The 27,336-nt window shown below is 37.2% G+C and overlaps 1 protein-coding gene across 1 annotated transcript in view; it reads left to right on the top strand.

The window, feature by feature from the left end:
• Window positions 1-21,004, top strand: part of LOC114362511 (transcriptional repressor scratch 2) — a 79,824-nt gene extending 58,820 nt beyond the window's left edge. Inside the window, exon 2 of the mRNA XM_028317948.1 lies at window positions 19,885-21,004. Within this exon, the coding sequence (XP_028173749.1) occupies window positions 19,885-20,978 (1,094 nt within the window). The 3' untranslated portion in view covers window positions 20,979-21,004. The remainder of the gene's footprint in view (window positions 1-19,884) is intronic.
• The last annotated feature ends 6,332 nt before the right edge of the window (window positions 21,005-27,336 follow it).

Genomic DNA, 27,336 nt, shown 5'->3' with positions numbered 1-27,336 from the left:
TAAGATTCTTTTGATGCTTAAATGAAATATTATATGGTTTCAAATTCATTTAATCAAATCAATCTTATTCTTACTAATGGAATGATTGATAGCTTCTAATGCCTAAATTCATCTTTTAAAAGCAGCAAATGTGTTAGTAGAAAGATTTATCACCTTTCAATACAATTCACAACGATTTGTAATTGAAAACATGAGACCGAAGCTGGGAGCGAGACAAAATGCCTAACAGTTCGGCAGCGATCGCTCCCTTTTTAATTAATCGAATGTTGGAGAGCAATCGAGTCGAGCTATTCGATTTATTCGGACAGGCGAGTAAGGCCAACAAGTTGTTTATTCGATTTTCGACGGCCCCAGCACATTGGATTCATTTTTAGGGTTTTTATAGGCAATCTGGTTGAAATAGAGGATTTTTTAACTAAGAGGGCTTAACTGCAAATTGTGTTTTCTAGTGGATGGATAAAGTAAAAGCACTTTGTTTTTACTTTTATGTTTGTCTATTAACCATATCGAAGATATTCCAACTGAGATCTTTTTTTTTGCACGTTTTTCTATCACAGTTATTTTTTACAAAGTAAGGTAATTTATATCGTGCAAAAAAATTTGAACACTTATTGTCTCCTTTCTTTTCACGCTATCACAGAACAAAAAGTATTATAATCCTCTGAAATAGCTTCTAATTTCTCGTAAAGTTTAAAAGTTCAGCCAATAAATTAAACATGCGCTACCATAATAATTGGATCAATCAAAACAAAGGCGATTACTAAATCAACACTGTATACAGCAGCACCATTTCAAAATAAATTGAATTTACACGTCGATCCCGCAATTGATTGCGAAATAGACTAGCGCTGCAAAAGATTAACCTCAATTCTGAGCTTGCTTGATTTCAACACAAAACAAAATAAAAGCTTTATATTTGTTCCGTAAAACGGAACGAGTCGTACGGAGGTGCCGTTTCATCTGAGCTTTTCTATTTCTCTGCACAAAATTTCTCCACTTCATACAAATATTGAAATGCATCCGCTCTCAAGTGTGATTTATTGTGTTGCATCCTCTCTCAAGTGTAAGTCACACACACATTGTGTTATTGCATTTTATTGTTACTGATTAGGTCAAAAATTCACACTAAACTATTACAAATTATATCTACGGGCATTATTAACTATTATAAAGAAAATAATGATAAATAAGGACAGACAATTGACGTTCGCCATTTAAGCTTGAAGGCTGCTAACAACAAGTTCAAAGTGAATTATGACACTAACTAGGTACCTACCTAATTGTAATTTCTTTTACCGAGCAAAAGAATGCATGTATAAGTTCTATGAAAAATGAAAGTTATGACTAGCATTCCTTACTTATATTAGTAGGTACGATTTATTTACTGCTTCTTCTATCTTTCTTCTTACGTTGTACCATTTTCCAATACGCTTCGGTAAATTCAATTTGTTCTAGGAGGCTGAAGTTGTAAGTAAAGCGTTCTTTCTATAATTTTCATTTGAATTTGAAATGAAAGGACATTGTCAGAAACCGCCTTAGATTCCTGGGCACAGCAGTAAAGTATCAAAATTAATCTCTTACTTTTTGAATACTTTAATATTAATTAGATTGTAACGGACACTTGAGGATTAGAAAATGAAATAATAAAAGTCTTTTATATGTATTCCATAATACTATGACGACATCCGGTCATTTTAGGGCGTGGCCTGCTCCATATCCTATGAAGTTCCATAATTTGTGTCTATAAAATCTATGTAAAATCGGCACAAGGCAATGCCGTACTTCATTGTTAGGAATCCATGTAATAGTGATGTTGACTGCGGTCATCATAGACAATAAGATACCGATCTTGTAAATAAAATAAATCGTCCAAATTGCTACAGTATGACTAGATTTTAACTAAAAGTTAAAAATATATTGCACGATACTACAAGAAGCTATCTAATGTGTCCAACTGGTCGAAGGTCATGAATAAAATAAAAAGAATTGTGATCATAACACTGATATAGACAATGACAACAATATGGGATCATCTTTAATATATCTGTAACAGTTTCAAAATCTGATGAAAAATCCAATGCCGCTTAAAGTGAGAGAAATGTCTAAAGTTCTAATAGAATTGAAAGTTTTATTCGCTCAAAATGCTTATAACAATAATTGGTAATACATTTCAAATATTAAGTACCTTTATAATGTATCGATAGAACCAAAATTATGTCCTCTCAGCTTGGAAAGGGAAAACCCAGGATTGGGGGAGCGCTCCAGGCAATTTTCAGAACATTTCATAGGTAGTAGTAGTAAATAATATTTATTTTATTATTAAAATTGAATATTTTGATATTGATGAAATTGAATATATCATTCGATTCAAATACCGAATATTTTTCAATCGATAATAATTATCGAGAAGTGTTCAATGGAGTAGGTAAAGGGAAGTGAAATAAAAGAAAGAGAACTTCATATAACTCACCTGAGTCTGAAGGAGATGATACTGAGTGGCTGTACTGAACAGAAAAGTTTTCAAGCGATACCAAGGGTGAAGGATGGATAAAATGTTATGCATGTGGAAAATGGGGCCATAAAGCATGTGCTGGGGTAGAGGGTGATGAAGCAGGTGAATTTATTTGTGATATATTCAACACAGCTCCAGCCAAAAAGCGTTTCAATTATTTAAACGCTTTTTAGCAGGTACTAAGAAAGAATCAGTTATTTTCGTTATTTAATTCGTAAATGTTTTTCTTTTCTAACTTTTTAACGATTTGTTCGCATAATTAGGTACTCTGAAAGGAATATAACCAGAAAAGAATAGATCATAGAACAGAATCATAGGGATCATCTTACCCCTACCTGGGGGATCATCTTACCCACAGGGGTGTACAAGATGATCACTTTGTAAGGTTTTGCAAAAAATGAAATATTTTAATGAAACCTCAATTAATTTCTGGTTTTGAGTATAAGGAAAGTTGGATAGATAAATATACTAGTAGTAATCGTCTTTATTTTTGGTTTACCTTGAAAAATATGTATTTTACAGCGATTCCCGCTTAAGGGGATCATCTCGTACTACTTTCCCCTATGGAGAACGAACATTGTCCTTTGAATTTATTTAGCATTTCGTTTTCTCCCCATCGAAGCTTATGTTCTTCTTTCTAATATACATAAACATAAGAAGACGATATTTTCCATTTCTTTCATAAATAAGTAGTGTAACTCGGTGTGTAGAGTAGAAGATTTCCTATTTCTCCATTAGATTTCAGTGTAACTTATTTTCTATAACTTTATCCGTGATTGACGATAAGATAATATAATTTTAACCATCATAGGTATACGGATTTCCGATGGCCATGCCATATCGCCCTGATGCAGTCCACTGAGTTCGATCCTATACGATTACCTACTTCCTAACCGCTGCCCATGGCTTGAAACTAGTGGCTCCACCTATGTGAAACTTGAGAAAAATTGGTTGTAGTTTTTTGTGACCCGAATTCTATTGGAAAATATGTATTTAAAATTAGCTCAACTCATCACAACTTTTGTTTACAGGATTTTATTTTCTGGCTTGACCTTCTAATTCTGTGACCAACAGTTAAAGTAGACCACGCCTATACAGCTATTGAAGTACCAATGTAAATCCAGATAAAATCGATACAAACAAACCGACTTATATTTTAGAAATATATGTTAATTACGTATGCACTCTCATATTATTGAACAAGCTATAAGTTTAGTAGCCATATACTTACTTCAATTGTATATAGATAGTTATTTATTAGCGACCCCTTAACCTTAAGAGACTTAGGTTTAATTACATCGTCCACTTCAATTTACTCTGAGAGATAAGCCGTTCGAAGTTTTCTTCACTTTTCTTTCTTAGCCGCTGGGGGCATTATTTCTGATAGCTTGGGGATTGTCTTAGATAAGGCGACCTGGGTAAAACTAAGGTCGACTTCTTGACGTAATAATTGTTTGCAGTTAATCAACTCTCTCTTAAAATATCTCTAAAATTGCATATCTTTATAACGCCATTGCATTACGTACCTAATTGAGAAACCAAAACGGGATTCCGTTATTAACGACGAAATCGCTCGAACAAATTCCAAGCATTTGAAGACTCCTTGGAATTTTTCATCACTTTATTAGTTTAGAGAAATACTGACTGCTGCGAGTACAACATAAACCTACTCAGTTCGTACTTTTAAGGCTGCGATGGAAAATTTTACTAAATAGGTACCTTATCCATGGAATTTTGTTACTTCAAAGTGTCCACGGATCAGGTGCAGAGGTATCAAACGAACTTCGTTCGTTTTCGTTTGAGTTCGTTTAACGAACTCTGCATAGCTCCACGTGGCTTTGAATGTATAAAAAATGTATAAGACTATTTACTCCATAATGGATTTCAATTACTGACCAGAAGCCTATAGACAGTGATTGCAATCCACTTGACGTTTTCGTGATAAAGTATTGATCAACAATTAACATTGAATCCAAATGCAAGGGCAAGGCCAAGGACATTGAATTAGTAATACAGTTTCATTAGAAAAGCACCAACAATCAGATTTTACCGTTCGATGGAACGAAGCTTTTATTCTTTCTTTGAAATGTAAGACTTGATAATTTATTTTATATGGACAGCTAACAAGAGATACATAATCAAAAATGGAAAGAAACATCGAATACTTACACCTAGGTGTTTATATTGCACCCATAATTGAAAGCTGCCACGATATGTGCATATATTATATTCCTTAGAAGCGTAGTATGAACTAAAATCTAAAATTTTAACTTGAGAATTTAACTCGGGAATCCAGCCTGTCAACAAAGTACTTTATTATTATCGTTGTTGTATACCTATTCTACGTCTTTAGTAGACCATTAGGCCTAAGATGCGCGCCGTGATAACTTTTATCGACGGCAAAATGTATGGGAAAAATCGATAAAATGGCGTGATGACCGCTTATCGCGGCGCGCATCTTAGGACTAAGAGCTAGTGAACGCCAGANTAGAAAATGCGATGCGGGAATAGAATAACTGTGTGAGTTGCCGAGGAAGGAGTTTACCCGATATATTGGGATTATGTGAGACTCATGCACTGACCTGGTAACAGCGACACCGGGCTCCCTTTCCCAGTTCCAGCACTCCTCGTGGCAATCCAATATCAGAGGGCGTCGTTCGAATAGCGGAAAACACTGCACTTCGCACAAAATCACCAAACGATAGAATAAAATAGTTTTTTGTAGCGGCGTAGATGCACACGTGAAAAATGGAGTATGGGCAACGGGCAACTGTCTTTTTTCTTTCAAATGTTTGGTAGGCGGCACAACAGTTTACGCCGCGGAGAAATAGATGGCGTTAGACGCCAAGGAACTTTGGCGAATGGTCGGGAAGAGGCACGCATGTATACCAACAGTAGAACATGAGAACTCTTTGTTGCCAACATAAGCGCGCAAACACAAGTACTTAATGCTGAAAGTAAATACAATGAATGTCGAAGATTTTTATGTTCGATCTTAAATAAAGTACCTATATTCCGGAGGTAAAAAACCCACCTATTGATTCGAATATTATTTTTACAGATATTTTTATTTATGAATACCAAATGACGGTGAGCTATCATGATTATAGGAAGTTCTCTCTCTAAAATAAAATATGCTAGTTTTTTATTAAGTCCATTTTAGATGCTGACCTATAAAGTATTTAGAAAAATATTGTAAATGCTTCTAAGTTACGGGAAAGTTTTTATACCTTCGACATTTTCTTAAGATTCTGATAGAAAATTCTTGGGGGAAAATAGAGAAGCTTATCTTAAGTTAGTAGTGAATAAATAAAAAGCGACAAACAAAATTCCCTAGCGGTCGTGTTGTTATAGGTACTTGTTTAAAATGGGCTAAATCTTGTTATTTCATTTATTTTTAAATCTTTATGTAAAGTATATTCTTATAGTTGCCACACCGCGTGGGTTTTGTCGCAATCTAATATATTATTGTCAACAATACACAAGTATATTTTTATTTTTAAAATCTAGTATTAACAAATGGATTGTGCTTTTTTTCACAGAGCCATTGTAAGGCGCATCTATTTGCTGAATAATAATAAGAGCACGGTAATACTNTAACTTAAGAAAAAGTACGAAAAACAATATTTATAGTGCCTCGCGTTCGCACTTTCAGCCACCCTAAAAGCTGTCTGGCAAGACGAAGGAACCATCAGAAGTGTCTGGCTGATCAGGAAACTTCATCAAATGATAGTTCAAATATTTTATGTAAATATCAGCTTTTATAGTATGACGTAAGTAGGACTACATTTTCATGAACTTTAAGGTGTCTGGCTAAGGACTGCCACCATGGTAGGTGTCTGTCAATTAATGACGTCATTTCTAATAACATTTTGAAGGAAATATCAAAAAATCAGCCTTTATACTTTGACGTAATTAAGTTGGTATTTTACACACCTTTAGTACCGTCTGTCTGCCAAAGCCACCATGGCCCAAACTTCATGTTTGGCCATGTTTTCTTAGCTATGTTGGGAGCATGCGCTGACAAACTTTCAGCCTTTATAAAATAACGTAGGTCTGGCGTTCAGTAGCTCTTAGTCATTCTGCGTGATTGGCGACACACATTACGAAGTAATGTAAGAAGAATACTTCACAGAAATGTAATACTTTAAAACAATATTTAAGTAAAATTTACTATACAGAAGTAATAATTCATTCCTGGGAAACTACTCGTACATTAAACTTTTAATCAAATCTCTGAGACTTGAAAACTGAAGTTCCTGTTTTACATTGTATTTAAGTTGTTTTAGTTACCGAAAGACGTTTAATGTTACGTTTTTGAGTTCATAGTTTTTCCGTAGTTACTTACAATGATTTTATTAAAGTACCTGACTGTTGTAATCTTATAGCTGACGAAAAAGAACTGACAAACAGTACTAGGAGACAAAATATAGATTGGGGACCTCTTAGTTATGTACTGGCTTAGACCCCAACACTACACGCTCAAATGATACCCGACTGAGAAACAAAAGTCAACCGTAACGCTCTATATTTAATGTTCATGTTTGACAATCTGGCACCCTTCACGCCGCATTGCGCTGAGTTAAGCTCGTTAGATTGGCGCCATTGATTAATGAAAATAGGACTTAAATTTGTTAGGCTTTACGTTGAATTTCCTTTACAAGGTTTTGACTGCCGTTTGTCCCAGTAGCTCGACGGGCCCCTTCGTGGATGCGGTATAGAGTCGCTCCTATTCTCTAACGAGGATAAGTCCCGCGACGCCGGGATTACACTAAGATGTTTCTGTAACATTCAATGTTGTCTGCTTTAATACAAGACAAAGGTATAAATAACCTCGATAAATTGTCTTTGTTCATTATATTGCGAGTTGCTTGTTTAGTGAAAGAAAGGGAAATAGAATAGCCAATTTCTACGCTGCTGCGCTACAGTGTATTACAGTTAGATGGAGTTTTAAATTAAATTTTTGTAAGTTTAATTGAAAACTGAAATGTACATCAATATTAAATATAATAAAATGAGTAAATGTAGAATATCTTGATATAAATTTTGTATTCTCTTAAATTTTCTTGTCTTGTGTGGTATACTTTAAATTGTGTTGTATCTACCTATCCATTGTACTCTAAGATATTTTGTAAAATCTAAGGGGTGTTTCAAAATAATATGCAATTAGATTTATTCTCTAATAATATCAAGAAACTGGTTATTAATTGTCAACATTAGAGTTAATATCAAATACTGAGACACATTGTCCACGAGGACGTTTCATAATAGGTCCGACAAAGCGAGTTGGTGACAACTAAATCTCTATCAGAATATAGCGAGCCAAAATTGTGGAGCCGAGCCGCATGCGGCCACGGCACAGTCGGGAGGGAATCAACAGTTAATTCTATTGTAAACTTCAAAGTTCCGACCTAATTACGAGACATTTTTAGTTGTTTGACGGAAGAATAGGGCCTTGACACAGATTAAAATAATATAAGAAGGATATAGTTACGAAATTATGTACCTCTCGTACATTTTGACGCCTAAGCTGTTTGAACTTTGAGGATGATAGGCTACCATTATCGTGTTAGGAAGATTATGAAAAATTATATTATAGTTAGCTAGATAAGATGTTGGCAAGCAAAACTTCACTTCGTTTCGTACGATGATAATAAGTAAGTAGTAACAAAATTCTGTGTATTTATGTAGGTACAGTCGCTAGAAAAAATCTGTAGAATCATAAAAAAACATGCTATTGTACAGTAAATAATAGCACACAGGTAATAAAGTCATGGCTGTTTTTCTGCTCTCCATTCCTTTCGTAAGTGCACTTGCATGCACCCACGGGAGCTTATCCCGGCCTGCTGGGGCACAGGCGGGCGAATTCTGACATTCGATAGTGCAATACGATCGGTATTTACCCTTTGACTTTGCCTGCCTCCGTCTAGATAAATTTCAAGTGTCGCAATATCACACGGCAGCTAAATTACGGCCATTTTGCTTTGAGTTCACGTTATGGGTACGTCCCAAAAGATTTTATTTCAGCTCAACAGGCATGTGTTTGAAATATTGACATCGTCTAGACTTTGTATAGGATTTAATCTTTCTATAACAAATAGGTTTTGAAATCCAAATCACTCACGACAGAAATAGGGCATCGACATAACGGCCTCTCTTAATGACACTGCTGGAGGAAGTCCAAGCATGCCAATCGATCTGTCATCGGAATGAAGTGATTTCGCTTCGCTTCCGCTATCGGGTGACACAGGCAATTATGCTCGCGAAGGGAAATAGAAATGGAATGAATCCTTCAGTCTCTCTTTCTTTTCATATTGCTTTCGAAATTCGGTGTGCATCAGAATGTAATTTCGGAAGTGGGCGCTGGAATGAGCACCAATGCTTGCCATGGTGTGGCATTTATCTGCAGAATGGACGAAAACCAGCCAAGTGCGAGTCGGACTCCCGCACGAAGAGTTTCGTACGACGCTTTTGCTGTTGTATACGGGAGCCCCGGCCCTTAAAAAAAATTACTTATTTATTTTTAAAGACATACAACTAAATATTCTGTGAACAAATCACGCGTCTACCTGTTGCCCTTATTAATATCGTGCAAAAAACGGCAAAATACTCGCGTTTTTGTTTTTAATATTAAGTAGTTATTTTTATGTTTTGAGAAATTGACATAATCTGAGAAAATTTCAACTAGGTATCTAGAAATCGCGGTTCATGAGACAGTAGAACCACAGTNATAATAAGAGCACGGTAATACTATCATACAGTATTGTAACTTCATATAAACGGACGAAACTCGAGCTTTACTTCGAAATTCAAATCTCGGTATGCGCTCGACATGCAAAAGTCGGGGGTGTCGCAAATGTGCCACAGTAATAAACGGACGATGTGTTGTTTTTCATCAGTAAGTCTCTTTTTTTCATAAAAAATATTACAAGTTCCTATTTATACAGGGTGTTAGGTAAGTGGATTTATAAGCCGACACTAGCCCATGTTAACATTAAATGGTATGGTAAGTCAGTGATATCATCATTTTATTATTTTTAATTTTCATACAAAATAAAATTTATAAAATCAGTTTTCTCAAAATTAAAATTATTAAAATGATGATATCAATTTTCTGACTTCACCATACCATTTATATGCACATGTTAACATGGGCTAGTGTTTTTTTTTGTGACAGGAGGCAAACGAGCTGACGGATCACCTGACAGTGTAATAAACCCATTTACCTAACACCCTGTATAATGATCAAGCATTTTGTACGCCTCAGTCGAGGCGCATACATTTTACGGTCGCAAATTTATAAGATTTCTTACTAAATCTTAACACAAATAGATTTTTTAAATTAAATCTACTAATCACAAAACAGTATGCATTTTTATCCTATTTAATTCACAAAGTATTTTGTTTGTCAAAATAAAATGAAAAATTACAATCACAAAATACATTCACAAAACTAGATAGAAATTCTAAATAGGCTACAGGTGGGAGCCCTATCCCATGTTGTCATACCGTGACGTTCCGCGCGGCTGTTGACATTTATTTCAAAAATATGGCCGAGTTAGAATACTGTATAGATAGTATTACCGTGACAGTAGTCTTAGTAATAGGGTATCGTTTTTATCCCTTGGTACCGGAACCCTAAAAATGAGCGGATGCTAATTCCACGTGTGTATGCACGTGGGCACACTTGCATGGAGTGGCGTGGGCTTCGTGAATTAAGCTCGAGTGGAGCCAGGGATGGAAGGAATTATTAATGCGTTGCTTCAGGCATAAGCCCGTTGTTTCATTATATTGGCAGCTATTTGTCGACCTGATTGCAGATTCAAAGCATTTTAGAATGTGTACTCGGAATGTAACGTGAAGTAGATATTTCGCATTTTTAACTTCATTTCTTTTACAAATTCGTGAATTTACTTATTAAGAATACATGGTCTTATTTAATGAGTGATAGAGGTTAAACCTTTGGTTAGGTAGGTTGATACTTTAAGTTGACTATTGAAACTAATGCTAAGTGAAGTGAACTATCACAGAGCTGTTAATTGTGGCTTATTTGGCTGATTTTAATTGTTAACTAGCGGCCGCCCGCGACATCGTACACGTGGATCCCGTTTTACCCCCTTAGGGGTGAAGTTTCGTAAAATCCTTTCTTAGCGGATGCCTACGTCATAATATCTACCTGCATGCCAAATTTCAGCCCGATCCGTCCAGTGGTTTGGGCTGTGCGTTGATAGATCACTATGACAGTCAGTCAGTCAGTCAACTTTGAGTTATATACCTATATTTAGATAACTATCCTATTTTTGATTTGATAAAGTACCTAAGACCATGTAGAGAGCAATCGTGAATTATTAATACTCGTAATCTTACTCGTGAAGTACGTATGAATTAACTTAAATAAGAATAACCTTACGATTTATAATGACGGCATTATTAGCTAAATTCGATATTAAAATAAACTTTTCATTCAACATCATTATTCCAACTTAATGTGAGGTTCGAAGCAATTCTGCCTGAGAAACTGCCGTTTGTGCGAACGAACTGTAATTTAACTATTCAGAATTGAACCTGCATTGAAGCTTTCCAAACCGGAACTATTTTATAACGAGAGCTTATTCGCTGACGGGAAGATCCGTTATTTGATTGGTGAAATGTTCGCCTTTTGCGATATGGAATGAAAAGACTGCAAAATTTTTACACTGCCATAGTTTAGATGTTACATTCTAATACAATATCGAAAATATGAAAATAATTATTGCCAGATTAAAAAGACTGACCTCTACACCTGCCTTCAAATCAAATGACGATTTGGAAGCACTATATAAGTAGTCTATGCAAATAAAGAAACTTTAACTTTGACTTTAAAAATCAAATCAAATAAGTTTATTTGCAGAACAAAATGTCATGGTAATATAGGTATACAGTATCTGATTCAGTTCCAATGGGGATGTTGCCTGGGTCAAAAAGCAAGAGTTTTAATTAGTCCGTCAGTTAAATTATCAAAAAATACTCTACACGTATTTTTCACTTTTTCAAACTAATGAAAATTTAAAGAGATAAAGCGCCCCAAAGTTCATAAGAAGAGGCCCGTGACGTCAACGCTTGCTTAAAAATGCCGCACGTTGTGACGTCGTGCGCAACTTCAACGCACCATAACTATGTAATTATTTGTTAGATTGACAAATAAAAATATATGTGTCCAATATTTTTTGATATTAAACATTACGGACTAAAAAAATTTTTTTAGTGTTCTAACTTGTGAAAGAAGAAATTTCTTAACTCATGATTCAAAAATCTTGTATTTTTGAATCATGAGTCATACAATGCCCATTTTTGAGGTGCGATTGCGGTCAAATACCTGCCTTGTCTAGCATAAAAAAAACCAATAACAATAAAATTAGTAATAATTACAGTTTCATTAGTTTATTTATGTAAGTACATAATACTTTTGTCGTATTTTGCATTTAAACTTCAACAATTCGAAAAATCACCCTACCTACCTGTGCCCTGTCATGCAGAAAACTAACGAGGAAAATAGAAATAGGAGTTACATTTTTGCGATTGGCAATTTCGCACCTAACGTCATACGCGGGACGCCGGACTTCGCCTATAAATGTCACCCACATCGCAGCCCTATAAGCACCGCTTCCGGAATTTGTATTAGCGACGAATTGAATACGGGACTATTGAGGACTACGGATTCCGGTCGCATACAGCCATACATGAGATGTCGACCGTTGGCAGACCAATTACAAACAAGTCATGGTGCAGAACATAGGTAGGCTTATGTAAGTCTTGTCCGCATTACTACGGAATTCGTAGCATAAGTGCCGTAGCGGACTGCATGTTTCGGCATACCTGCCGCATTATTGCTTCGTAGCTGAGTCTACGAAGAATGTAGCATTCGTGAAATAAGAAGGCTATTTTCGTAGCCGTCATACTTGATTCTTGAAACACTCTTGAAATATTTGAGTTGATAAATTTAATCTAACAAAATACGAGGATTAATTTCACCTGCTTGCACAAGGTAGAGCCGAGCGGTACGTTTTATAAATTAATTTGCTTCCCTTCGAAATCTCTCAAAAAACCTGTGACACGTCATCAAATACAGAAGTGCACAACGATTTTTGTGTGCGTAAATTTCAAATAGGTTAAACATTTTAATAGACTGTTCGCAACTAGCAAGGCAACAGTAATTTACACGGTACGCTTTGTTTACCCTGTAGGCAGATAATACAATTAAGTGTGGCGCGGCGCACTGGAGTAACCTGTAGCGTGTTGCCGATTGCATTTGCACGTACTTACTAGTATTTTATACAGGGTGAACTGGAAAACTAGGCAGTTCTTAGCGTAATCAATTACTTAACAAGTTGAACTGTTATCATAAAGTTCACTAGTTTATGTCTCTACCGCAGCAAGACCCTTTCTAAAAAATTTAAGATTTTGTGAAAAATATTATTGGCAGGTAGTTGCTAATTGCTCATAAGATAGGCCCCCTTAATTGATATTTATTGTCCGTGGTGCATTTAATCTTTTCTTAAAGGTTTTAAACCTTTGTTTGTCACCTGTCATCCGCTTTGCAATGGAGGGAAGTCGAACCTTAATTTCGAACTCCTCCTATGTTCTTCTGATTAATTTCGTTGCGGGTCCAATTACAGTTTAACTTTCCCCCTAGACAAACCTTCATTGGTTGGGTTTTTGTGGCGGTCAAGCTGTAGATCCTGGCTACACAGGACTTGCAGTGGTGGGAACGAGAGGTGGGAATAGTCCCGTTAAGACCCTTTATAATTTGATTTGAATTAATTTCCCAAAGGCAATTATAGGATTTGGCCTGCACTACCCGCACTTTCTACTATCATAAAAAATACAATCCAGAAGTGGCAAAAATAAGTCACGGTAAGTAGTTTGATAAACAAATGAAAGTTGATTTATAAATAAACATAAAATGTTTTGATATTTTGTAAGTAAAAGTATTTTGCCAGCTGTGAAAAATTAATGTAGATGGGTTTTAATCTTTTATATATAAATGAATCGCAAAATGTTTTGGTAAGCGCATACTTCAACAACGCTTGGATCAATTTTACCAATTCTTTTTTTAATGTTCGTTGAAGTGTTGTTTTTTTTACAGCGAGATTTGCAAAATTCAACTCCTAAGGGGATAAAACGGGGTCCACGCGTACGAAGTCGCGGGTGGCCGATAGTGAATAATAAATATTTTGTTCTATTTACAACCTTTATACACAGAGATTATGACGTGTAAACTTGACGCCAATTTAGAAATAATTTACTTCCTAACAACCGATATCACATAAATAAAGTGGTTCCAAATGGAACAATGCTAGCACTTAAAACCATTATCCATTTAAAAATAAAGCGGGTTCTCGGGCAAAAGAAAATGCTGGCTGCATTTCTTGGCTGAATAGAAAGTGATATGCTTTGTCTCGAGCGAGAAAAGGACCGCCATTTTCTCTATAATTAAGAAGAGATTAGGCAATTAAGGCGATTAGAGTCCTCAATGACCTTGGGCGTTTGACCTTCACGCCGCGAGCAACACCCGCGTACCCCGCACCAAAAACTCCGATTTGACACCGATCAAAAATACACGGGCATAGGTAGATACAGAATAGAAGCTCTTTCTTCATACATTACTGCCTATTATTTTAAACTTAAATNTCTTACTTCAACTTTGACAAGCGTCAAAAGTCTGTCTAACTCCATACAAAAAACACCGGTTATCGCCAAAGCTACGGTCAAAGTTAGGTCACGTCAGGTGGTGCAACTTAGCCAAAGAAAAAATTCATTTTGATCGCTAATGTCAGTTTGTAGCGAGTGACACAACCTCCCCGTCTGAAGGCCAGCGGCCGACTGCCGCCCGCACCCCGCGAAGGCCCCCTCAACAGCAAAACGTTCGGAATTTATCAAAAGTAAAATTTATGAATGAAAGTAATGTGCGATTGAAAAACGCAACGTGTCATTTAAAGATTAAAGAATTCCCAATCTATTCGTGCAAAAATCTTTTAAATTAACATAGCCGTTTTGGAGGAGTAGGGAATTTAAGTAAAAAATCGATGTCCCGTATTTATTTTTTTAATCCAAAACAAAGAGACGTAGCGAAAATTCAAACGTCACAAATGTAGTCCTTGAACTGTTGTATAACATATATTTTTTTCAACTATTTCTGTCCAGCAGTAAAAGAGGAGTAGGCTTTACAAAATGCCCATTTAGCGCGGATTGAGGACACTAATCGCCTTAAGTTGTTATGGTCTATTGTCTGAAGATATTGTGGATTTAATTCGCTCAGTTGAATTGCATTAGTAGGCGTTAGCTGTTGCTCTAATTGTTGACAAATTAGCTTAAATATAGACCTGTGTGCTTACCATGAATTTGCGTTTAGGTGTTCTCTCTAGCGACTGCGTAAAAAATGTCATTAAATGTATGACCGATCTAGCGGCTACTTTCAACAACTTAAGATCTTCATAGTTTTTTAGGACACTTAACGTAAACTCATGTTAAGCAAATGTTTTTCAACGTCCAAGCTACTGAACTAAAAACAAACAATTCTCCCATATGCGAGTATTTTTATTCATATAAGTATTTCAATAAATGCGTAATCTACGTGCCTGCTTCAACAAAGTTGAAATGCTTCGTTTACAAATGGCGGCACCTGTGGGAAAAACGCCATTAATGATTCACGGTGTATATTGAGGCACGTGGGTTTCGATTGCTCGTGTCAGAGAGTACTTGTCTGACACGCAAAGGTCAAAGCTTCGTTTACTGAAATCTATTCGTTCTCGAAGTCCATAAGATAACACGCATACCTACTCGTATCGTATCACAGTCGATTCCCAATTTTGAAATGTGTTTCTAAAGTTACATTGCACTTACGAAAAAACCTTATTATTATTTCAGAATTGAGATTTTCAGCCTGAGCATGCTCATCTGTTACCCAAGGATGAATTTCATATGAAAAGTTCATACTTGATTAAGGGCTGATTTTTCGAACATTGGATATCTTTTAACTGAAGAATAAACTTCATTTTCACATATTACTCATACAGAAACTGTCAATGTGCCAAAGTTATTCTTCAGTTAAAAGTTATCTGACGATTGAAAAATCAGCCCTAAAAGATGAGCTTTTTGGATTTTCATCCAAAAATCTCAATATAAAAACCGGGCTTAAGTAGGATTAGTGACAAACAAGCTTTGGCATATGGGGTAATCCAATAATGTGGATCTAACAGTGCTACTCATGAGGTTCCTACAAGCAACGGCTACTGTCATAATAAGAGTATTTCGGGTCGAACTACAAGTGCTACGAGTCTGACTCCTAACAGTGCTACGAACGTGGTCCTTGCAAGCAAGCAATCGTCGTTAAATACATTTCGTGTCGAACTACGAATAAGTACTAAGACCAAGTACTGTAGTCTTCGTAAGACTCTACAGGTTGCGCGCTACAGGTCGCCCCTCTGAGTTATTACTTATTACAACGGCTTTGTAGTAGCAAAGGGGAGCGTAATTTAAAATATAACACGAATCGGACAAAAGTGCAGGGAGAAATTATTGTAGAGTCGCGCTCTTAGCGTAGCGGGGAGTGGGGCTAGAACGCCGCCTAGTCAAATAGAACTACTTAAGTTTACGATCGGCCCATTTGTTATTATCGTTATTTGAAATTTAAGGCAAGTTGTAAGAAAATATTGATGCAAAATTTTAAATAAACAACTTGAAAAAATTTAACTGCCTAAGACGGAACTCGAACCCACGACATTATTTTTAATTAGTCTAGATTTTAATTATATAATTATTAATTATGTTTTCGTGATTTGTTTATTTTATTCTTCAATCATTTTAAAAGTGCGTAGGCGCAGTGGCGGCGTAGCATGGGTTGGCACCCGGGGCGATCACAGAAAACATTGCTACCGACGTCACAATCTAAACAGTTTAAATTGCTTGCGTAGTACTAAAGATTATTCGAACGTTAAGTACTACCGCAGTTAATAATTTCTAATGCGACACTGAGTTTCGAACTCTGCGCCTTAGTTGGCATCTCTCTATATCTCTAATCTCTATGATTGTACCCTTAGGCTGGATTGCACCATCTTTCTTTTACTTTAACAAATGTCTAAAATCTGTTAAACTCCATACAAATCGCACCGGTTATCGTTATACCTAGCGTTAAAGTTAGATGGTGCAACTTAGCCTTACTAGCACCGAGCTCCGCTAACACAAAGCCACAGCCGTACCTTAGAATAATTGCTCCGAAGAACACCGAGCGAAGTCGAACCACTCCACCACCCTAGCCGGTAGCCACCCTTGACGGCAGATTTGCGTGGCGCGGTGCTGCGTTACAACACGCACTGTTGCTATGGTAACGCCTGTGGTAACGCGCAGCAATCTATGCGAGGGTATTAGAAAGATAATGAAGCAATTATAAGGCGCTAATAAAGTGCTGATAGCACATACATAATATAGTAAATGATATTTTGTGCCATTTACTTTTGCCCACTAAGTACTAATAATAATAAGTACACTAATAGCATTTAATTTTCTACGGGTGCCTCAATAATTCAGTGTCTTTTAAAGTTTAAAGAAAGAAAGAAAAAACATTTGGTACCAAAAAAATCATACAAGTTAAAAAAATTAAATAACCATTTTAAATTAATATTCATATGATATCAACTGTTCAACTGTTGAAATGAATACATTCATTTTACTCGTTTATTTATTCATTCCTCTCAAAGGAGGAAAACTGATACATATTTTCGCTGTCAACTGTCCTCTGAGACTGGGGTTTGAAGTTGCGAATTCAAATCTAAACTTCGTTACTTGAATCTGTACGTGAAGAGAATCTCATTATAAGGGACGCTTCGCCAGAAGCACGCGTTTAATGTTCCCAAATGCACAGAAAGCACATCAGGCTTTACAGTTTTGTTGCAAAATCGACTCTATTACAAGTATATAAGAACCCGCAGTGTTTCGCTTGATGTGATGACGGCTGTCTGTACCTACTTATGAACAGTTGGGAACAGTTTGCGGATTACTGCCTGTTATTAGTAGAAGTATGTTCTTGATTGTTGATTGTTATTTTTCCATTTGACTGTGTTTTGTAAAAACACTTTTTAAATGTGTAGGAATTTATGAGTGAGGTCGGGCTGTTCTGAAAAATAATGAATTTAGCAAATAATTAAGAAAATAATATTACGAGTATAAACAGTCAAAATTACTTTCAATGACATTATATTATTAATTTTTATCCCTAAATAGGTGGAACCAATTTTATTGCAAGAGCTAAAAATAATGATAAAAAATTTGATAATAATACAAAACCTAAAACAATCTCTATCAGTGACAACATTCAAACGAATTTAACAAAATCTCGATAAAAGCTTCCTAAGCAGACATTAAATTCAAAGATACTGACCTGAATTCAGATCCACTTATTTAAAACCACCGCTTTGCTTTAGTGCCTCCAAGGCGCTATCAAACGTTTTATTTGGATGCTAACTTTGCAAATTGCGCTTCAAGCTAGTTCAAATATTGTTACGTCAACTTGGCAGATAGGCCAGTAGAATTACCTAAACACAAAAATGGATTAAATCGGAAATAATTCCTACTAAAGATTTTAGTGCTTTAATGGCTTCATTAGTTGCCCATAAAGATTCTCCTAGGTTTTCGACTTCGACGGAGTTGTGCTTAAGTGGTGGGGGCGTCCGAAAGGGGCGCTTTTTCGGTTTTCCGGTTATACCGCGTAAAGGACTTGCCCTATCGAAAAATGGTCTTCCTGACGGTTGAAGGGCATTTAATCCTGCATTAAATAAGACCAAATTCATATGTTTTGAACAAACCGTTCTCGTGCAAATGTTCGGCAAAGTAGAAAATATTTGTATAATTAATGACCCTCTCCACGTCCAAGGGCTCGTTACCCGCAGGCTTCCAAGTCTTGAAAAGGAGCGCCTCAACCAGTGTAACTCTATCAAGGCTTACGAGCTGGATGCGCCTATCCTTGTTCGTCCCAGCCGTTCCTTAACTGCGGTTGCTGCACCTCTTCCTGGCACTCACCTGAACGACTCTGTGTTACCTACTGTGGCTGCCCCTCTTCCTTGTATCCTCCTGCACGACTACGTTGCCTAGCCGTATGCCTGGTCTAAGGTTCGACGCCAAAAATCAACAACAACAAGTTTATATTAAAACGCTGAAGAGATTTTTTGTTTGTTTGTTTGAACGCGCTAATCTCAAGAATTACTAGTTTGATTGAAATAATTATTTTTGTTTTGAATAGCTCATAAATTGAGGAAGGCTATAGGATATTTACAACCACTCTATGACCAATAGAGGCGAAGCAGTAAAGGAAAATGTTGCAAGCACGGAAAATAGTGTTTCAACTATTTTCACGCGTACGAAGTTGATTTTGTGGCGTCGAACCTTGGACCAGGCATATGGCTAAGCAATGCAATCGTACAGGAGGGTACAAGGAAGAGGGGCAGCCACATTAGGTAACACAGAGTCGTTCAGGAGAGTGCCAGGAAGAGGTGCAGCAACCGCAGTTAAGGAACGGCTGGGACGAACAAGGATAAGCGAATCCAACTCGTGAGCCTTGACAGGGATAGGCTGGCTAAGGCGACCCTTTACAAGGCTTGGGAGCCTACGGGTGACGAGCTATTCGACGTGGAGAGGGTCATTAATTATACACATATTTTCTACTTTGCCGAACATTTTCACGAGAACGGTTTGTCCAAAACATATGAATTTGATCTTATTTAATGCAGGATTAAATGCCCTTCATCCGTCAGGAAGACCATTTTTCGATAGGGTAAGTCCTTTACGCGGTATAACCGGAAAACCGAAAAAGCGCCCCTTTCGGGGGCCCCCACCACTTAAGCACAACTCCGTCGAAGTCGAAAACCTAGGAGAGTCCTTAATGGGCAACCAATGAAGCCATTAAAGCAATAAAATCTTTTGTAGGAATTATTTCCGATTTAAAATCTAATTCTACTGGCCTAAGAACTGTGTTTTCAGATTTTCGTGCAATGCTGAATTTTTGTTCTAAGTTCGGGGTATCCGGTTAGCGTTGCGTAAACTTGTTATTTCGAACGCTTTTTATTTTGCACACAGTATTTCTTGTTCAGAGCTGTGGCGATTTTTTGTTTTGTTTGCATGCAAATTCGAACTTCTGAATGTGTATTGCTCCGCGGCTAGCACTCGTGTAGGATGTGGTACATTTTCTTGAAGTGATTTATTTATGCATCCTACAGGCTACAGAATTATCGAAGTCAATTTAAGTCTTCATTATTCATTTAACGGTCATTTGAGATCTCAGCCTATTTCTAAGTTGTATTTTGAGTGCATACCCGTACAATGTCGTCTCTGTTTGCCGGCAGGTTACACCGAGGAGCAGCCTTCCACGCAGTTCACCGCCCAGCTGCCGCGCGAGGTGAGCCCGGCCCCCGCCGCGCCCGCCACCGCCGCCCAGCCTCTGTCCTACGCCCTTCTGCACCTCTCCGCCTCTGACTCGGCCGAACAGCCTTTCCTGCACGTGCAGCTCCAGTCTTCGCCTGTCTCCTCCCCTCCTCCGCCACCGGCGAGCGGCAAATCACTCATCTACACGAGCACGGGCGCGCTCCTCTCTCTACCACCCAAGAAAAAGGACATCTACCGCCCCTACTGCCTGGGCGACCGCGCCGCGCATCTCAACCGCCCCGAAGAAGACCTCAAGGCGGCGCACGCGATCCTAGACCTCAGCCAGCACGCGGTCTACCTCAGCAATCCACGCGTTGAGCCAGCGCTACCCCCGCCGCCACCACCGCCACCGCCACCGCCACCACCGCCGCCACCACCGCCGCCGCCGCCACCGCCACCTATCGAGCCCGAGCCCGAGCCCGAGCAGGATAAGCAGTGTGAGACCGTCGCCTACACCTATGACGCGTTCTTCGTCTCGGACGGCCGCTCCAAACGGCGCAACTTCGCCAACTCACCGATCGAGTGCGCCCAACAACCCGAAGTCAAGTCCAAGTACACCTGCAGCGAATGCGGCAAACGATATGCGACCTCCTCCAATCTGTCGCGGCACAAGCAGACGCATCGCAGCCTCGACTCGGGGTCGGCGAAGCGCTGCGGCGAGTGCGGCAAGGCTTACGTGTCCATGCCGGCGCTGGCCATGCACGTGCTCACGCATCAGCTGTCGCACGTGTGCGGCGTGTGCGGCAAGCTGTTCTCGCGGCCCTGGCTGCTGCAGGGCCATCTGCGATCGCACACAGGTGAGAAGCCTTACGGCTGCGCCCACTGCGGGAAAGCGTTCGCGGACCGATCCAACTTGCGCGCTCACATGCAGACGCATTCGTCGGACAAGAACTTCGAGTGCGGGCGCTGCCACAAGACATTCGCGCTAAAGAGCTACCTGAACAAGCACCAGGAGTCGGCCTGCGTGCGCGACGACGACGAGCCGCCCAGCCCGCCCGCCTCCGCCTCCGGGTAGGCCCCCGACCGCAACTAGGGACCGTAACCACGCAGAATGGTTTTACACGTAAACTTAAAGTATTATTATGAATTTAGCTTGTTAGCATAATTATAAATATACAAATTGAAAGCGGCGCGCGCGACCGGCGAGCCCCGGCCGCGCAGGTCGCGCCGCCGCGCAATCGAGCAACGTTTCGCAAACAACGAATCATGTACGACCCCGTAGTGCCGCGGTTATAGGCCGTGGTGACAGACGTCCCGATACGTTAAGCATTAATGTACATAATTCATCAATAAAATATACCCTAATATATAGAAGTAACGAAATATGAATGAAACTAATATCTTTTGTAGGTGATTTTTACAACCGCAAAGTAGGTTAGAGAGTAATTACGGAGTAAGTTTAGCGTCGAGATGCGAGAGCCGAGCGCCGAGCTCGTCGGTGGACGGAGGCGGAGCGCCGTTCGTCCTCTCGGTGAGGAACTTGCCAAAACTTTCCGTCCGAAGCTCCGCACAGCCGCGCACCCGCCGTGCCGCGCGCGAACGGCCGCGAACGCGCGCAGCGTGCGCGAGCACGCACGCGAGCGCGGCTCGAGCGAGCGCGCCGCCGCCGCCCCGCGACAGTGCCTTAGCGGTAGCGATGGGTGATAACGATATATTTTGTATTACTTATGTAACGTAACTAAGACAAATCGGTGACAAACTGCGACGCAATACCCCTAACCCCCCCTAGTTCATCTTCCCTCTGTAACAAACTGCTGTATTCAGAATTAAATAAGGATGTAAGATTGTAAATAAATTTAAGACGATTGCGTGTACATAATACAAAACGTAACCATCGAGGCCTTTGATTCTAGTAACAGAGACGGTCTTAGCCGACGTCGAAGTAAGTGTAATGATAGTTAGGTGCATAATAAGGTACTAGTCGCAGTTGGTCGCCGACCCGTCGGTAGTGTAGAGTTCCTTTGCGGCGACGGGTGCATATCACTCAGCCCTACCCACGCGGCGGTCGCGCCCCACTCGCTCCACCGTCAGCGCCAAGCGTCTATTGCAAGACAAAATAATAACACCTTAAAGTATGTACGTTAAGGCTAAAGATGTACGCGATTACTGATCATACGATATTGTCTACCTAGCATTTTTAAGACCAGTGAGAGTAGTGTGAGTTTACATCAAACGTCGTCACTAGTGAGCGCGTAAAAAAATTACATTAAATGTATGACGGGCGCTGTACAGCCCCCTAGCGGAAACTTTAAAGAACTAAAATTTTTATATGTTTTTTAACGCGCTGACTAGTGAGGACGTTTGATGTAAACTCACACTAAGCCCTCAGATAACGAAAAGCTAGCAAACAAAAACTCTACTCAAAGCTGACTGTCTGACAAGGCAGCGAGAAAAAGTTTACGCAATTGACTGCTTAAAAAAAAGCTATTTTGATAAACATGTTATAACGTCTTAATAATATTTATTAAAATAAATTAAAATTACTGGTATTTTGTCACAAAATTTATATAGTATATTAGAAAAATACTAAAAACAAAATTCTTATATAGTATTAAATGAACAATGAAATATATGTACAATTGAAAATATCCAAACCTAGAACTGTACGTTCTTTTTAGAAACAAGAAAAATATGTCCAAAACTCCGTTGGGGTTGACAATGAAAACGAGTAGGTACCTACTCGTATATTAAATTTTTTCGTAACATGTGAGAAAGATACCAGTTATTTTAAGACGTTTTTGGCGTTCGGTATCGCGTTCGCAGTGGCAGGGCGCACATCCAATGCATGCCTTTATTAAAGCGTGTATTACAAGTCAAGTAACTGGCAATAACATAAATTAGACTAAGCTAGGTATAAACTAGGGTAGGAAGGCGAGCACGAGGTGCTCGGGGAGAAATGGGTATTCGAAAAGCAATAATAATGTAGGTTATAAGTCGCGCACCGCTGCACGGTGGGCTGATATTAGAGCTTCATAGACTTAGCGTCGCTCAAAAATCAAGTGCCGAATTTTGAAAAAATAAATATGCCAATGTGTTCCTTTACCAAAAAGAAATATTTTATGTTATGTAACGTTTCTTGATAAAGTTATTATTTAATAAGTTATTGACAATTTCCTTTTTTTTTGTATGGAGCTCAACATTTATTTTTATTTTATTCGTTATTCTTAAGCTTTCTTAAGAAATTGACTTTTGTATTATGTAATGCAACATATAAGCTATGTTATCACCAAGTGTCGCATTTCGGAAATCTTCGGAACATTGTCATTTTGGACTTTAAAATAAAAAAAATAAAAAAAATTAAATTACTGCCAAATTTTGTAAATATAACTACGCCAATGTGTTCCTTTGCCAAAAAGAAATATTTTATGTTATGTAACTTTTTTTGATAAAGTTATTATTTAATAAGTTATTGACAATAATTACTTTTTTTTTGTATGGAGCTCAACATTTATTTTTATTTTATTCGTTATTCTTAAGCTTTCTTAAGAAATTGACTTTTGTATTATGTAATGCATCATATAAGCTATGTTATCACCAAGTGTCGCATTTCGGAAATCTTCGGAACATTGTCATTTTGGACTTTAAAATAAAAAAAATTTTTTTTATTTTAAAGTCCAAAATGACAATGTTCCGAAGATTTCCGAAATGCGACACTTGGTGATAACATAGCTTATATGTTGCATTACATAATACAAAAGTCAATTTCTTAAGAAAGCTTAAGAATAACGAATAAAATAAAAATAAATGTTGAGCTCCATACAAAAAAAAAGGAAATTGTCAATAACTTATTAAATAATAACTTTATCAAGAAACGTTATATAACATAAAATATTCCTTTTTGGTAAAGGAACACATTGGCGTATTAATTTTTTCAAAATTCGGCACTTGATTTTTGAGCGACGCTAAGTCTATGAAGCTCTAATATCAGCCCACCGTGCGCTGTCGGCAGATGCTGCAGACTTACCCAGTAGCAACCGTAGTGTGTAGTCATCCTTACACAATGGCGACTTATTTGGGCGACATCTATTTTTATAAAAAAAAAAAACAAACAAATGAAAAAATAAAGAATCTTAGCATATTCGGTATGAGATTACAGTTTCCAAACTAATTTAGCCAGCCAGTCGTATAATACATTTTTAATACGTAAGTTTACAGAAGGTTGAAACTAGAACAAAGTTTTGCAACTGATTTAAACGACAAGAATTTGATATTTAAATATTAAAGTAGCGACTAAACTAATTTCAAATTTAGGCAGGCTAGTGTCAAGTAATTACCGACACGCACAAGCAAAATACAAACTTAAACTTAACAAAAACACGTAGTTATGAAATTCAAATTGTAGATAAGCAGAGGTGTACCACTTTAGGTTGATTTATGGCCTCTACCTGAGTAGAATTCGGTATAGAAGCAGACGAGAACACACCACGAGTGTGTACTCTGAGATATAAACTCGACTCCACTGCCTGTCTGTGATAATAGTTAAAAAACAGATCAATACATAGAATATAGAGCCGATGAAAGAAGTGTTAAGACTATGCATGTTTGTCGGTTCCTAGTGTGAAGTTAACAGTATTTAGGAACGGAATTGATAAACTAAATTAATCTTTAGCCCTAGTAAGTCGCCATTGCTCCCTAGACTATTAGTGAGTGCCTCCTTTATGTCAATTTTCGTTTAATCCTTGTCAATTAAAAAAATCATCAAAGGCTTCGCCTAAATCATTTGATTACTTATGAAAATAACTCTGTTCTTCTAAACAAATGAGCGTTACATCTTTTAATATTATTTATTTCTGTTTTAATGAAAATATTTGGCTCTATAAACATTTTACCCCTCCAGCCAATCTATAATACTATAATGCTTGTGGGTTCACCACAATAGTCCAACGGCGACGGGGTTCTAACTAACGATCTTCGGCAAATTCAGAATTGATAATCCAACACTGAAAGCTTTAATTGCTATATCGGTTCTGATTTCAAGAATTTTTTGTGGACCTATAATCTAAAACAAACTAAAATCTACAGGTCATTTTTATTGTTCTAGATGTAACGACGTAGGTTTATTGTTTACTTACGGAGAACATTTGACTTAATTTCAAAAAGTTAAGGAAAAACAATATATTTTTCAGAAAACAACTCTACACTTCCGTAAAAACCGTCGACACTACCGCCTAACGAGGCACTTCCCCATCCTAGATATATTCCCTAATCCAAGTATTCCTATTAGTAGAAGTAGTGCCACTTTTTAACTAACCCTATATAGATATTTCATAGGTCCCTTCACTCTACTACAATTTATTTAAAGTAAACAAACTAACATAAGCTTAACGGACAGAGGTGGCGCGTTTAAAAGCAATATTGTAAATTAATAAGCAATACTAATGTAGAATTTACGTAGGTATTAATATAATTTAAGGTTTCGTAGAATTTTAGGCGTTTTTGGTGCTTCGGAGTACTTAAAGAAATTTTGAAACGAAAAATACATCGAAAAAAATTATAGTATTACGAAAAATTATTTGACCAGATTACAAAATTGTTTGTATGTGATTTGAATGCGTTTCCTATTATACTGTTCGGTCTTCTCTTCTCTTCAGTTCTCTTTCTCTTTCGCTACGTAGTCTAGTCTCTACATGTACTCCTTCACCTACTCTAACTTATTCTTTATAATCTTTAGCTGTCCCATCTTAACTTTCATAGGAAATGCAAAATAATGGCTTCGAAAAATCTAAATTGAGATATTTATTCGAATATTTATTATACTAACGTTATTGTAGTAGTAAGTAAGTAATTAACGGTTAGCATTAACGAAAGCAACTTATATACAAAATATATACATTTAAATTGTAAATACATCCCTGTGTACCAAATTTCCCTTCTTTACAATTTTTGTAGACGTAGATATTAATAACCTATGGTAATATTTATCTATGAAAAATCATTGTAGGTAGAGTTAAGACCACCTAGATGTCACAGAGGTGGGACTGTGTGGTTAAATAGTTATAGCAAACAGTAACATTGAAATTGCTGGCATTCGTAAGCAAAATACAAAGTTGCCTTTTATTGTACGACTAATCTAGTTCTCTAAATATCACTATCGGACTCATCCAAGGACTGCCATTGAAGTCAAAATCGTTTTAAGTAGCGATCGCTATAACACTAACATGCTCGAAAACTTTATTAATAATAATAATACATCGCAATAATTTGACTCATACTCTTACTTACGCGAATACATTAAATTACAAATTTAAATATTTTTGCTACAAGTTTTTGTGATACAATATGAATACTTATGTAGATAAATTCTAAAACAACTCAAGTCATAAAGAAAGTTACAAAACAGTGATTTATAAAATAATATACTGCCATCGAACTCGAACTTTACGTTGTCTTTAACATTTACTTTGGATCGGACACAAAAAAAATATTATCATAGCCATCCCTTTATCTTTCCATCAGTAGGAACACCATTAATTTGCTTTAGTCAAAAGTACAGCTGTAGATCCATTTGCAGCCCTAGGTGTACTCCGATATTTGTTCTTGATTGGAATTTCATGAAAATCGCAATCCGAGCAATATTCTAGTCCCAGAGGAACGACAGAGGCAGATTGAACATCAAAATAGTTTTACGCCCGCGGTTTTGCTAGAGATATTAAAATATTCATAGAAAAAACAGGCATTTTCTATAATACTAGAGTAATATTATTAATGCTAAAAAGTTACTTCCATCTACTACGAGTATTACTAAAGTCTAGATAAGTACGCAAAGCAGTGATAAATTTCGAAAAATGTCCAAATTAGCAATACTACATAAGCAATAACTTTAGATTAAATATAATATAATTACTAGACGATTAACAACATAGCATTTAGACTATCGATAATAGTAATAAAGTAAGCAATACTAAAGAGCAATATTGTTTTATTAGATTTAGTTATGATTTGATGCATTTGAATAATATTGTAATTTTAAAGGAACTCGGCTAAATATAAGTAGACTGCAACGAAGTGATATTTAGATTGTTTCGTTATATATTAAAATTATCGCATAGATTATAATAATAGGTGACACTCATCAGAAACTTATATAGTAAGGAAAATGAACCTTCGAATCTATGGCACTAAAACACCATTTTTGAAACAAAGTACTTACGTGATGTGATACTACAAGCAATATAATGATTGTATTTGGGAAGTTAATTATTGTTCGATAAGAAAATTTGTGTACAATTAAATATTATCTACTATCTAATAAGCTTCCAGTTAGCTCATTGCATTTAAACATAAGGGAAATTTGAATTCGTGCAATATTGTTCATTTACTAATGTAATAGTCGAAGGTTATTATAATAACTCTTTACATTTTTACAGTATTTG

Source organism: Ostrinia furnacalis, unplaced genomic scaffold (genome assembly GCF_004193835.3).
Source record: "Ostrinia furnacalis isolate ACB-3 unplaced genomic scaffold, ASM419383v2 OfSCF6554, whole genome shotgun sequence".
NCBI classification, from domain to species: Eukaryota; Metazoa; Arthropoda; class Insecta; order Lepidoptera; family Crambidae; genus Ostrinia; species Ostrinia furnacalis.
The sequence above is the reverse complement of the archived record's forward strand: the minus strand, read 5'-3'. Positions and strand labels throughout refer to the sequence as shown.